Raw genomic sequence first — 14,905 nt, forward strand, 5'->3', positions numbered from 1 at the left:
ATAAATTGAACGCATCACTCAAACTCAAACAATGGGGAACGAACTTCACCAAGGACGCATATTGGAGACGGAAGAAAGCAAAGCAAAGCGGAAACTAGAGGTTAAAAAATTTAATTGATGAATTGACAACTAATCAGCTATCATATTGGTTGACAAAATTTGATTTAAATAGTTGAACGTTTCAGTGCCATTATTTAACTTAAAATTGTCCCAATCCCTGATTTCAGCCTCTCAAAAATAAATATGGTAAAACCCTCTCCATCCCGGGTTCTGGGTTCGTGGTCCGGGTATTTTGTAGGGTTGGATTGAAAAAATAATTTAAAAAATCTAATAATCAATATTGAATCAATTTTCCTTTTCAAGCCCAATATCGATACATGAAAACATGAATTGATTATTTTATATATCCGTTTTTCTAATAAATTCTTAAGAAAATAGAATTTGAAAGGCAGGTTGTTGTTTTTTTTTGCAATTTTGTTATCAAGTTGTATTTTGCTTTTGCGCTCAGCGCCATTTTGTCGAGGCTGTCGAGGCATACGAAATGAATAAAATAAATCAAATGAAGACGAGTCATTTATTAGCGTTAAAATGGGCTTTAAAACTATGTCATACATTTATCAAATATTGGACAAATAAAGATAAACACAAGTCTTTTATGAAACCCAGCCTAACTCGATGCAACAGCCTGTGGAGGAGTTGACGGTAACTTAGCATGCACATGCGCAGACCCATCGGTCAGTGCTGTTGGGCAAGCATCTTATTTCGGCAGTACATTGGCATTGTTTTGAGTTTAAATGCTGCGTGTCACGATTAAATACCCAGCCAATCAGCGGCTGACAAAATGAAAGCGGTGCTCTGTCGTGTTCTGTCATTGGACGCATCGCGTGCTGCTCACCTTGCCGATCACTTTCCCATACAGTATGTATACTAGTGGTAGTTCGCGGATCACTTGTCACAGATTTGTATTTGGGTCCAAAATTCATACATTACAAGGTTTATCTTGGGTTGTACCTCGCTATTTCGCGTGTTTTTCAGAGATTATTATTACTTTACGGAAATCCACCTATAGTGAGTGGGCGTGGAACATAACACCCGTGAAAAGTTTGAGAACACCGTACTCGTAATGTTAATGTCAGCAGAGTGGGATCCTGACATGAGTTATGCGCTGCAGTTCCTGAACAGCTTCGATGGCACCACTCTGCGATACAAAAGAAGAACACTACAGAACTACCCATAACCATGCTGTAACAATGAAAAATAGAGATCATCGTTGTAGAAGGGGTATGACCATGTTCATGCACAGTTGTACTGTGGCGGTAATGCACCAAAGGCACCTGCCAATCGCGATAAGAAAGAAGAAGTCATGCATTACCGCCAGTGACCTTCTTCATAGCCATAGGCATCTATGCTAAAGAAGGGGGCGCTAATGAATCAAAAGTATTTGACAACCATCAAATGGGAGTAGAAGAAGTAGTCCATAGTATTGTGTAAGCTATAGTATAATATGACTTATTTACTATTTAGAGCAGCAAAATGTGCAGTAAACGATCAGGATTCTACTTTTGGCTCTAATGTGACGCAGAATTTCAGTTAAAGGTCTCATCGTATGAAAATGCACTTTAGTGGGGTTTTCTATCAATAATATGCATCCCCAGCTTGTCTACAATCCAACTAAGTATGAAAAAAAGTCCATTCGTGAGTTCTTTAGCTTTGTCCTCGGGCAGATTAAACTTCCGTGACTTAGTGACGTCAAAAAGCCACGGAAGTGCACTCGACCCAGCCCCCTCGGGTTAGTGGCACCACCTCTGGTAAAGGTTTGTCATGCCCACTGAAATTCGAGAAGGTGGCTGCGTCTTTCTTTTTCTCTCGCTGCTCACAAATGCTCCGTGGAAAGGGGAAACAATGATCAGGAAAAAGTGGTTGCTTCCGTCGTCCCGAGTCTTTGAGAAGACAGTGGATACATTTTTTTTTTGAAGGACGTGCACTGACACCATTTCTTAAAGGACTGTTTTTTTAGTGAAAGCCTGTTCAGAGCTGGATTTGCAACACGTTTAAACTTAATGGATCGGTCCCAACAGTGAGACACGACTGCAAACAGGAAAGATGCAAGTTTACCATTTTTGATTTAGCCTTCCTTCCTATTACTGGTGTATTTTTAGTGCCTAAAATGGAGCTACATTTGTCATGTGGAGGTTGTTTGGTTACAAGAGGTCAGATATGATCAAGGAGACGGTAGTTGGATAATATGAAGCGGTTGCGTATTGTTTTGTCAAGATACAATCCGAGGTGGTCAATTTGCCGTGACTGGGAACTCGCCAGCTAGTTGACATGACTTTGTGATGCTAACCGGCCGCCAAGTGGTCTTGATGAGACGGCTTGCACGTTGCGACCGCGCAGTGGCCTAAATGTGCACATTTGTGTTATTCATAACCACTTGTCTACAAGCATTTACAGCAAATCAGAGACATTTACGGCAAAATAACGTTAGCGGCAGATTTGCCGGTTACGGCAAAATAACCATTCCCGAAACAATCACAAACTGTAGTAACGTTATGCCACTTTGACACATATTAAAATAGTTCTCAAATGTGTAAAAGACATGTCTGTATTTTTCTTTTCTTCTGCTCCCATGGCCAGTTGTTTCCATTCACAACATTAGCACATGGCTACCATGACCAAAATCATTGCCCCTTCGAGAGAGTACTGTAGGGTGCGGCCTAGGCGTGGCCTGGTGCAGCTATTTGCATAAAAGTGACATACCCCTAAAACAGACTGTTTTGAACAGAGCGTTTTTTGGCTGATTTAGGGACAGCAAAAATATTAGATCCAAAGTCAATTTTGACGAATGCATGTCACAGACATGTCTTTTACACATTTGAGAACTATTTTAGTATGTTGAAAAGTTGAATAATATGAGACCTTTAAGGTAAGCCATTTAAAACTACTGCAAAAAAAAAAGCTTTTCCATAGTGCATCTGTCTAAACAGTGTGAGTTTGCATATTTGTATTTTTTCGAGAGGGCGACCCGCGATGTGATCCGCTTGCATTAAAAAGCAGCCCATTTTTAAAGTTATATAGCAATCAGCAGCTCGGAGCAGCTCATGCTTGAGCTGTTTCCTTTCTTTGTAAGCACTGGGCTCCTTTTGGGGTACTCTGAATAAAAGAAGGGCACATTTGAACAACGCTCACACGAGGCTTTGAACAAGTACGTTTTCGCCTCAGGCACATTAATTTACTGGAAACAGCTGTATTTAAAGTACCGATACATGGTTTTATGAATCGATATTGGGCTATGAAAAGCAATATCGATACGATATCGATATTTTAAACCCAGCCCTAATTTCTACATTGCAGAATTGACTTATTGCGGGGATGCTGTGGAACATAAATGGAGGAGGATTTAATGTGAATGCAGACAGATTATCTTTGTGTTTAATCAGATTAGTCTGAGCCTGAACTGTGGTGCCCTAAAGAAAGATTTGATAACCAATATTGATATTATGGAGAAGAAAACAAACCAAATCCAGAAGACAGGCAGTACACTGTATTTAGAGCATGTCAGCAGTAGCAGACTTAAGCCAAAGTGGCAGCAAAAGAAGCTGCCTCTCTGACTTACAAAAAAGTGAAAGCTCCCCTGCAGCCTCCTCATCCGCCCAGCATAAGTACTTGGAATTCTTCATGCACCATCTGCCTCTTATCTCCCGCTACACACACTTCATCTCGCATTTCGGGCAGCTCTGGAGGTGGTGGGAGGGGGGTTTACTTCCAATTCAGCAGTTAGCAGAGGAAAGCTTGGGGGAAAATAATGAAGCTGTGAGGAGTTACCTGTACTCTTCCTGGAATCTTCCTGCTGTGTGATGTGATGGCGTCTCCGTGAGCAACCTGTGAGTGAGCCTGCTGCTGGGCGTGAGGTCACACTCGGGGGGCTCTTCCGACTCCTGGTCACATCTCCACTCCTCGTGCTCGTTTAGCGTCGGCAAATAACCCGGCAGATTCTTTGTACTACCCGAAAGTGGGCTTTGATCAGCATACTTGGGACTCTCTCCCCCTGCCTGAGCGTGTTCCAAATATATATCCGATTTAAGGAATAAAGGATAGGTGTTTTCCTCCATTGTGGTCTGGATCTCAGTCTGAGCTTGGTCGAACATGGCCGGATCGATATGCAGCTTCATCACACAGTCTTTGATGAAAGACTTGGTCGCCGGTTTGATCTGCCTGGAAACAATACCGTTGTTGTCCAGGATGTACTTCTTGTAGATGGCTTTCGCTAGTTTTAGCCGCTTCTCATCGTTGCCCTCGCCGGCTTCCAGTTTGCGGAAGCCACTGCATGCGAACCAGAAGTCCAACAGGTCGGCACATGCCTCCTGCTTGAGGAACGTCCTGAACAGGTGGATGCCATCCTGGTCGTCCAGCAACGAGTGAAGAGACTCCGCCCATCTCAGGTAAGGCGGCGTCGGAGAGGCGCTGCCCTCTGGCTCGTAGCCCAAGTCCTGGTCTGGACGCCTGGGCGTGGCCACCGATGCCTCACATTTAAGGCTTTTGGATGGCGGGAAGCCGGCGCTGTGGCACTCACTGAGCACCAGCTCGCCCTCTTCCCCAGGGACTGGAGGTCTGGGGGCATCCTCATTGAAGCCGCCAGCCAGGTCGACCAGGAAGCCCCCGTGGTTGCTCACGCTCATAGTCCTGGCATCCAACTGGAACGTCCACGTCGAGCACCAACAACACAATTACTCGATCCAGGCGCCTACTTACGCCGCAGCAAAGCAACTCCTGCATAGGAGGGAAAATACATCCATAAGACCCACAATACTCCATATGCATGCATTTATATTATTATTCCGCACACTCAGCTTTTTCATGAAGGACTCAAGTGGCCAGTTCACAGCTGAACACTAAAATTAAAGTAAAATCAGCATAAATCCAGAGGAATGCATCAAGTGCTGAATGAAATCATAACTATATAGGGTGCATTTTACTGCGGTACATGTGCACAAAAAGAAAGTGTGAGGTATGTAGACAGTGTTTCCCACACCATGTTAATACTTGGGCAGGCCACCCAAGTAAACTGGCCACCACCCAAGTAGATTTCAGGAAATGTAATAAAAATATATATTTAAAAAAACAAAAACGTGTTGCGACCAGATATACCGCATGCAGCATTGGTCCTCTGTCACTCACTTGTGGATCATGAGGTCAGAGGAGACGCAAGTAGCAGGACTGAGAGATCCCCCCCCCTCCACCCACCCAAGTAGATTTCAAATCTGTGGGAAATACTGGTAGACCATGGTCACTTTTTGTTACACCTGAATACAATGCAACTTGCTACCTAATAACAGGATGAATATCCATCGATCCATCCATTTTCTTAACCACTTGCCCTCACCAGGGTCGCAGGGGCGCTGGAGCCTAACCCAGCTGGCAGGGTACTCCCTGAACTGGTTGCCAGCCAATCACAGGGCAAACCATCCACACTCACAATCACACCTATGGACAATTTAGAGTGTCCAATTAACCTGCCATGCATGTCTTTGGAATGTGGGAGGAAACCGGAGAAAACCCACGCAAGCACGGGGAGAACATGCAAACTCCACCCAGGAAGGCCGAAGCCCAGACTCGATCTCGCATCCTCTGGACTGGGAGGCGGACGTGCTAACCAGTCAGCCACCATGCCTCCAGGTTGAACATGAGTTAAGTATATATCTTTTTTTTTTAAACCAGCAAAAGTTTGACACAATAGTGTACCATGATGAAAGACTCATTTGGGATTTGAAGCATTAATTAAACGGTCTGCTCAGATGTACTGAAAATGTCTCTTAATTAATTGTTGCATCACACTTCATTTGCTCTTCACTTATCCTTATTGCGGGGTCAGCTGCAGCGTTGCATATGTCATTTTAAAGGTCATTCAAGGACAAATATGTCTCATTGGGCTAATTGTAATGCAAATATGCAAAGGAGCACTTCACAATTGTTTTAGGGTGTGTTTTTTATTTGCATTGACAAGAGTCTCTGGTAAAGTGTGACATGTTTGTGATGTTAGCTTTTGACACGCGCCAGCTCGAGTTGCATTAAATATTACACAAGAAATATTGAACGTGATCGCAGGCTGCTTCAGGGCACACCCACTCCCTGTCTTGCCTCACACATGCACTCTAAACATGAGTTTATGGACTGAATTGAAAGAAAACAACAACTGTAAATAGAGGCAACGCTTTGTTGGGAATTGTGAACAACTCAGAGGCGTTTGCCTGCAGTGCTGGACTATACAAAAGTTGGACAGAGGCATTTGTGCATTCAGACCCAGGCAGGATATTCTATGATGCATTAATGTCGTTTGTTTGGACATAAAATAACAATGAGTGTTCTAAGAGGTTTGTTTTGGACACAAATATTGTACACCGTTCTTTCAGTATTCTAGCCTATCTAAATAACTGCTCCAAGGTGGACTTGGGCCACTAAATTGACTGTCTGAAGCGGACCTTTTCTGTTCCTGGGTTAACATCTTGCAACCTTCCTGTGTGGAGTTTGCACTGCGTGTTTTCCCCATTCTTGCATGGGTTTTCTCCAGCATGCAAGTTAGCTTTATTACAGAATTGTTAACAAATGTGGATGATTGTCTATATGTACCCACATGATGTGGTCTACACTGTTTACCCTATCGTTTGAGTATTACAGTCTGGCTGTTCCGAGATTGATTTAGGGCACTAATTGAATGTTCATCAGCGAATTTGTGATATTATATTGGCGTATGGATATGTTAATCGGCTGCTTTTCGGTCGCACGTTCCAGCTAGCGCATTGATATTCAGATTCACTGACCCCCCCCCCCCCCCCCCCTATACAGGTGTGTCTTTTGGGGAGAGGTTCTGCCAGGTACCGTTTAATATTTGTCCTTCCGTGCTTATTCCTGGTCAGAGCCTCGTCACATTCATGTCAAAAATTAACATGAGAGCGGCGGCCATCGTGGGGGAGGGGCGCCTCAAACTAACTCAGTGTACACACATTTAAACACACACAGGGAGCCAGCAGGCCTCCGGTCCGCACATCGACAAGTGCACAACTTTGTGCCACTGTTCACCCGCTGACATGTCCGCGCCGCCTCCGCCGTTCGCTAGCACATAAAGTAGTCCGGGAGAGAAGCGAGACCACCGCCGACACTTTCGCTGGCGTCGACGGGCACACTCGGGACATTTCCACGCACAATTCTAACCGGATTTACAACGAGCAGCAAAACGACGGCAACGCACGCATTTAATCTCTTATCTCCCTCCCTCTCATTCGCTCGCCCTCTCTACTGACTACCGCAATCTCTCCTCCGCTGTCAACGCGAGCACCAAACAAAAGTGACAAATACTTCACCTTCTCGGCCCTGCGGAACGCAGCGGGCATCTGGACCGGAACCAGCAGCCGTCTCGGACGGTGTCATAGTTGATGATGTCGAGAGTTTTTAGGCGTAACAAAGAGGACAGTCGGCGGCTGTCAGCCTGGCTGGCTGTCTCTCTTCTCTTCTAATGTGTCTGCTGCAAGATGGTGCGCGGCGCCCCTATCGGCCAATGCGCGCATTGCCGCTACCCACAGCTACAGTTGTTTAGTTGTACTGTCCTGTACTATTTGTTCTACACAGTCACTTGGCTGGCTGTTTATCAGCTGTTTCCTTCAGAAACTGTCTGAAAGCATACATTTCTTTCCAGGTGTTGAATTCTTCGTCTGAATTCACATTTGTCAAGGTAACTACAATCAGGTCCATACATATTGGGACATTAACACATTTGGCTGTAAACAAACACCACTGCAATTGATTTACTGTATGTATATGTGCCTCGCACTTTTTAGTGGACCAAGAGTAATGGGGCAACAGGATTTTCAGCTGTCCCGTGGGTAGTGCTAGTCCCTCATAATTTCCAAGGAACAGATCTTGAGTTCCTTTCAAGTGTGTTTGGAATCTGTTGCTGTGACCTTATGAGATCCAAAGAGTTGTCACTATCTGTGAAGCAAGCTATCATTGGGCTGACAAACCCATCAGAGAGATTCCAAAAACATTAAGTTTGATCAAATCAACTGTTTTGGAACATTCATAAAAATAAAGAATACACTTATGTGCTCAGCAACCCCAAAAGTCCCAGAATACCATGAACTGTGGTTGATGACTGAATAATTATTTTCTTGGTAGGAAAGGCCACTTCACAGTAGTTGGCCAGATCGAGAACACTCTCCAGAAGTTAAGTGAGTGTGTGTTATAGACAACAATCAATGGAATCCTTCACCAGAGTGAGTACAGGGGGTTCACCAACATAAATCACTGGCGAGCCTCGAAAACAGGAAGGTCAGATTAGAGTTTGCCAAATCTTTAAAATCTTTAAAAACACCATAAAAGTTCTGGAACAACATCTTATGGGTAGATCATGAGGTAACGATCAACCCGTACCAGAGTGATGGGAAGAGAAGAGTTTGCTGATCCAAAACATGTCATGGTGTGACTATGTATGGTTGACAGTTGAACTGGTTTCCTTGTACTGGTTGATGACATGACTGCTGACAAAAGCAGCAGGATGAATTCTGAAGTAGGCTATTTCAAGGCAATATTATCTGCTCATATTTAGCCAAATGCTACAGAACTCACTTGATGGCGCTTTGCAGTGCAGATGGACAACAACCAGAAATAAACTATGAAAGCAACCTTTTTTTTTAGGCGAAGATGTTTTCTGGCCCAGCTAATCACATACCCGAAACCGACTGAGCTGTTCACCTGATTTGGATGTAAATACCCTCAAATTAAAGCGTAACGTCTGCAGTTAAAGCACATCCTGTTTGTTTCATTTCTGATTTATTGTGACGGTGTTTAGAGCCAAAAAGATGATAATTATGTGGATGTCCCATTAATTATGGCCCTAACTGTAGCTATCCATCTATCGCTCTGTCTATGTATCTATCTATGTGTCTATCCAAGCATCCACCAAGAAGATTATCTTTCTGGTGTTGCCTTTGGGGACTGTCTGAAAACAGAATCTCCTATGTATGTTATCTAGCTGTCATCTATCGTTCCATCAGTGTCGACTTCAATCTGAAATCCCTGATTTTTATCTCCAGTATTTTTTTTAGGTGTTCCCTTCAGGGGCTGCATAAAATTACCAACCAAGTGGATACCCCCACCAATACAGTCCTGTGTTCTACATACTGACTCAAATACAAGCCCCAGTCCTATGTGCATGTGTGTGCGTGCGCATGTGCGTGTGTTTATTTGTTCAGAAATACATAATGAACCAAGCAGATACAAAAAGTGTGATTTACAATTGAGTGTCATGAGGCCACATCATGAGTCTAAACAACGTTAATTAACAGCATGTTGAATTTCTCATTGTAAACCATGGTTAGTGTCTGAAGATGATTACATAGGGAGTCCGTAATATGTATTAGCATTTAGTTATAGTTAACTTCACAAGAAAGGTAGACACACTTGCTTTCCTTTTAACACAGCACAACAATTTCCTGTGTTGTGCAGCGCAAAGCCCACTAGGCTCTTTTAATTATGTCATCAGATGACTTTAAAGTACAAAACAGACGCAATGAGGCAAATTTTGCCAAAGAGGCCGCCTCAGATCCCCTCTCATACCTGAAAGAGAGACAGAATGAGGCAAATATTGCCAAAGAGGCCGTCTCAGATCCATTCTCATACCTGGCAGCTACTGAGAATCCGCACAGTTTTACTGCACCAGGGATAAATGCTGGAAGAGCATAACACATGCAGCCAAATTGATAGCGTATATGGATCAAAACACTCGTGAGCAATAGAAGGTGCAGGAATTCGTTTCACATGGTGTCTCATCGCATCACCACAGTTGCCTGCTCAAACGTTTAAACTGTTTTAATGCCAGAAACATGAACGTTTAGAAAAACAGATGAACAGATACTTGCTTTAGGACATCCACTTTCTGTACATGATCAATTATCAGTCAAGCACGGGTGCACACGTGTTGTTAGGAATAGTCTGAGGAAGGCCTGTTTTCTGTTCCCAGTGCACAAAGCAAGATCCATCAAGACATGCTTGAATTTCACACCCTCTTTAAACTAAGCAAACACAAATAGCTTTTTTTTGTTTGACAGATCGCACAAATTGTTAGGAAAATAATCGCCATGTGCATTCATATTGTTCTTGTCATGTGTGGAGAGTAGTCAAGATGCCCAACACAGTAAACCACACATATAATGGCACATCAACAATTGATAATCCAGCCGAAAAATACAAAGAGAGGTAGAAGAATGAATAGAGAAGCTCCGTAAACAGTTATCTAGTAAACTCCATTGCAGGTCCTGCCTCATAGGAAGTTGTAAATACTGAAGATATTTACATTGTGATCTGGGAGGAAATTTCACGCTTAAAACACACCGCACCACAAAATAATCGCCCAGGATACTACTTCATCAAGAGCAAGACAGAGGTTTTCTTCCTAAAAAGTATATTTAATATACAGTATTTAACATTATGGATAATTTATCCATTAACACTTTATTTAAATATTGGAAAATACAAAAAACGTACAGTACAAAAAAACTATACTTAAATGAATGTTTTAAAACAAACAGCTTTTAAATGCTAATGCGTTCAACTTAGAAGTGAAAGACAACTAAATTGTACTTGGGCAGTAATTCTTTTACATAACCCATTTTGAAAATAACATCAAACAGGACTTTGCTCATTTTGAGCGGGAGAGAAAAAAAGTGCTCAAATTTGTCCCGATATTCAATATTTGGGAAAAGAAATGCTGTTTTACCTCATAGTTGAACGCCTCCTCTTTGCGTCCTCCAGCTCTATTTCTTACTACGGAGGATTCCATAGCAAAGTTACGACATGCTTCAGGTTGATGTAAAATCCACCTTGCCTCTATGAAAGGGAAAGGTCCAGCAAAGTTTGAACATCGTCTGAGTTGGTCCTTTCCATCCATTTGTACCTAAAAGAGAAGAAAATCTTCTTTTTAATGAGCCCTGTCTTTAAGTTTATGGAAGGATCACACACACAAATTGACTTTAATTGTCGATGGTGATATTGTGAAAGAAGATTATATAGCCTTGTTTGTTTTGACTATTAAGTTTGTTCATAAAATCTGATGTTTTAATGCATGCATAGTATAACAACTAATTACAAAAAAATGTCATTAAAAGACATTGGTATTGGCTAATAGCCTGAAATCCAAGCAACTCATTGAATGTAGCTGTTACACTAGTGGAACAGTATCTAAAAAAATTTTTTTTACAATAATTTTAGTTTAAAATATACATATAAATGTATTCCTACTGAGGGTCAAAGATTAGAAATCCAGGACCATAGAGGAACAACAACTACTACTACTACTACTACTCAACTGGCAGGTAAAAGAGCTCTACAAGAAGCACTTGTAGCTAAAGCCAAACTCTGCCAGGGCTTTTACTTTCTGGACCTGGATTTTCCATCTCTGCTGTGAGTACTTGAGGCGATTCGTGAATTGGTCAATATGTTCATACAGTAGTTCACAACAAATAACAAATCTGTGTATAATTTTCACTACTTTTCTTGCCAAATGTGCTGTGCAGTAAAACAAATTATCAAACTAGTAATCTGGTTGTCATGTGGGACGTGAGTGATTGAGGGATAGCAAACCCAAATGCAGGAAAATAAAGCAGTGAAACAGAAATCAAGTACAATGCATGGTACTTTAACAAAACATATGGAGAAAGGTGAGCAGACAACCATGACTTGATACGACGTGACTGGATTGGTCGCCATGACTGGACGTGGTGTGACTGGACTGGTCGCCATGACTGGATGGGATGTGACTGGACAGGTCGCCATGACTGGATAGGACGTGACTGGACTGGTCGCCATGCCTGGACAGGCCGTGACTAGACTGGTCGCCATGAATGGACTGGCCATGACTGGACAGGACGCCATGACTTGATGGGACGTGACTGGACTGGTCGCCATGACTAGACGTGACTGGACTGGTCGCCATGAATAGATGTGACGTGACTGGACAAGTCGCCATGACTGGATCGGACGTTACTGGACGGGACATCACTGGACAGGCCGTGACTGGACAGGCCGTGACTGGTTGCCATGAATGGACGGGCCATGACTGGACTGACCGTGACAAGACTGGTCGCCATGACTGGAACGAACTTGACATGACCTGATTTGCCTTGACTTGCTGTGGAGTGGTTATGACTTGGCTGTGACTATGGCTTGGCTTTGTCTGTGACGAGGACGACATGGCTGTGACGAGGACGACATGGCTGTGACGAGGACTTGACACGCGCTTCAACAAATAACGTATACAATGCACCCACGCAGACTGGACAAACCCCTCAAACTAAATACAGCTCTGCTAATTACTTGACAAGACACACCTGGGGAAGACACAAGTGGCTGAGGGCACTGATATGTTGACACATAGGGGAAGGGAAGACACACAGGCGGATGTGGTTACACATAACGAGACGAGGGGAAAGACAAGGAACACAAAACAAAGCACCGAACACAGACAAAAAGGAACATGAACACCCAAAATCAAACAAAAACCCAACCCCACAGAACCGAAACGTGACACTGGTAAAGGATCATGTTCAAATAAAGAGTGTTTATAACAGCACTTTAAGACTTCAAAATGGGCCAAAAATGATATCTCTGATTTTTTTAATTATTATAAATTTTCAATTCAAAGAATTTGATATTGTCTCGTATTTGCCCCTAAACTTGAGTTGTAAAATAATTGGTGGAAATGTAGTATATTTATCTATGACTAAGCATCTGTACTTTCCCCTTGTTAGAAATTATTGATGGTATGGGTTAAGGCACTCCCACACTTTCTCCCTTTTGTACCTAATTTATGGTATTTGCAAACACATTCTGCAAGCAGTGCAATGACCCTAATGAACCGTTTGAGTATTGCAACAGCTGGAAAGTGGCAAGTAAAAGCTGTATTTAAACCCAAAGTGAGTAAAACTGATGGTTTTTTTTCTCCAGATAGAGAAGTGTACTGGTAGACGATCTTCTTAAAAATATTTAGATCAAGTGTCACATTCTTTGCTCCAGACAACTTCCATGTTTTCCTTTCAATGGGGCGTCTCATAGGCCTTTGTTCCACGTGTCAGTGTGGATTTGGATGCCTGTGTTTAGGCCTTGGAAAAAATAGGCTTATCTCGCTGTGGATGAACAAAAGCCCATTAAGATGTTTGGAGGAACGCTTCTGTTCTGAAAGCACTCTCTCCTCGAAAGCATTCACAAAAGTAACAATACATTACTGCAATGTTCTTAAAGCCCACAAATTCAACTAAAACATTCGGAAAAGACACCTGAAACCGTTGTAGTTGTTGTTGTTGTTGTTGTTGTTTTTTTATTTTCATTTGTGCATATTGCAAAGCTATTTCATATTTTATTTTGCTGCCTGGAAAGCCTGTCAGTCTGTCAGAACATATAAGCCGGAGTCCTGCTGATGTTCTTTGTCCTGGCGGAATATATCATGTATCACAAGCCTTAGAGTGGATTAAACAGGGGGATTGCAAAAATTCTGGATTTATTTAAGTGGATAGTCCTACTGATAGAGCCAAAGATCTACACAGATAAATTGATTAAATAAGGTCGGCGACATAATAGCAAGATGTCCGATATGAGGAAAGTGCATCATCAGACAATGGTTAGATGGAAGGCTATGATGAAATCAAGTGTTGTTGGTCTCCAGCCGCCTTTCGATGGGATGCACATTCATCGGTCACATCAAATGATGTGCTCTGCTTTTGATGACAATCCAGACACAGAAGCACCAGCGTGGCACCAACACTAAAGACAGACAATGGACCGACGACGAGCTCCGCCAAGGAACCAGACGTCCTACCTGCCACTCTCGCTTCCTGCGGGCTTCCCGGTTCTCCACCGCCGGACTACGGCTCCAGCAGCCTCCTTCGTGGTCTGCAGCAAAGACCACCGCCATCTTTAATCACTAGCGAGTCCATCTGTCGAGGGTTCTTCCCTTTCGAGTCCTCTTTCTCTGTTCCAGCCGCTCTCTCTGTTGCTGGTGGGGGGGGGGGGGTGCTCTCATTCTCCATCCGACTTCAAAACGACGTATTGACAGGCTGGCGGGTCGCCCAGCAGGGGGACATCTTGAACATGCTGCATTGGCTCTTGTCCTGTTCCATGCTGCACGTCCGCTGACCACACGTGTTGTCCTCCGAGTGACATGGACAGTCCACAAAAACGTTTGGTTTCCTTGAGTCCGTAGTCTCAAAGACTCTATGCGATTGTCCCTGAATGCATGTCATGTCTGGCATGTTGTCAGTTGAGGAGACTTTACCATTACGCCTTATTTCCACACCTACAAACCTACCATGAATAAAATCTGATCCTTTTGTGCAGCCCAACTAGGCAAAGAAAACTCATAAGTTAAATGAAAATGAGACAGATGGGGCGGAGGGATAGTTGAAGAGAAGTGGGGGTGATGATATCTGCTTTTGTTGCTTTATTATCAGCTTAATCCTTCAGTTGGATTTCACACCAGCACGTCTGGCTATGGTCAGGGTCACATCAAGCGAAGTCTTCTCACAACGACAAGTCGTCTCTTAAAACAAATTCATCCACTCAGGAAATTCAATGGCTTCAAATTGTACTCGTCAAATCATCTTCATGATTATGAATATGTTCTGTATGTATATGTGGCTACTCTTTCAAAGACCCCACAGTGTTGTTTTTAGTTATCAAATAAAACAACCTCCAGTCTAAATTAGTGCATTATGCATGTTACTCGTGTTAATTGAACTTGTCTTACCTGGTGGCCGGACAACTACAGCGCTTTGCAAAAATACTAATCCCCCTTGAGTTTTTCAAACATTTTGGCACGTTACGACCACAAACAAATATATTTCATTGAAATTATATTTAAAAG

At 43.0% G+C, this 14,905-nt stretch overlaps 1 protein-coding gene across 3 annotated transcripts in view; it reads right to left on the minus strand.

The window, feature by feature from the left end:
- Positions 1-14,136, minus strand: part of axin1 (axin 1) — a 33,571-nt gene extending 19,435 nt beyond the window's left edge. For 2 of the 3 annotated variants that reach the window (XM_077558542.1, XM_077558539.1), the window contains exons 1-2: positions 7,359-7,504; positions 3,826-4,770 (exon numbers count right to left, since the gene is read on the minus strand). In XM_077558542.1, the coding sequence (XP_077414668.1) occupies positions 3,826-4,679 (854 nt within the window). In that variant the 5' untranslated portion in view covers positions 4,680-4,770; positions 7,359-7,504. Of the gene's footprint in view, positions 1-3,825; positions 4,771-7,358; positions 7,505-10,768; positions 10,946-13,861 lie in introns of those variants that run through there. The other variant, XM_077558540.1, reaches the window with a different exon arrangement.
- Positions 14,137-14,905: the final 769 nt, after the last annotated feature.

This window comes from Vanacampus margaritifer, chromosome 2, assembly GCF_051991255.1.
Source record: "Vanacampus margaritifer isolate UIUO_Vmar chromosome 2, RoL_Vmar_1.0, whole genome shotgun sequence".
NCBI lineage: Eukaryota > Metazoa > Chordata > Actinopteri > Syngnathiformes > Syngnathidae > Vanacampus > Vanacampus margaritifer.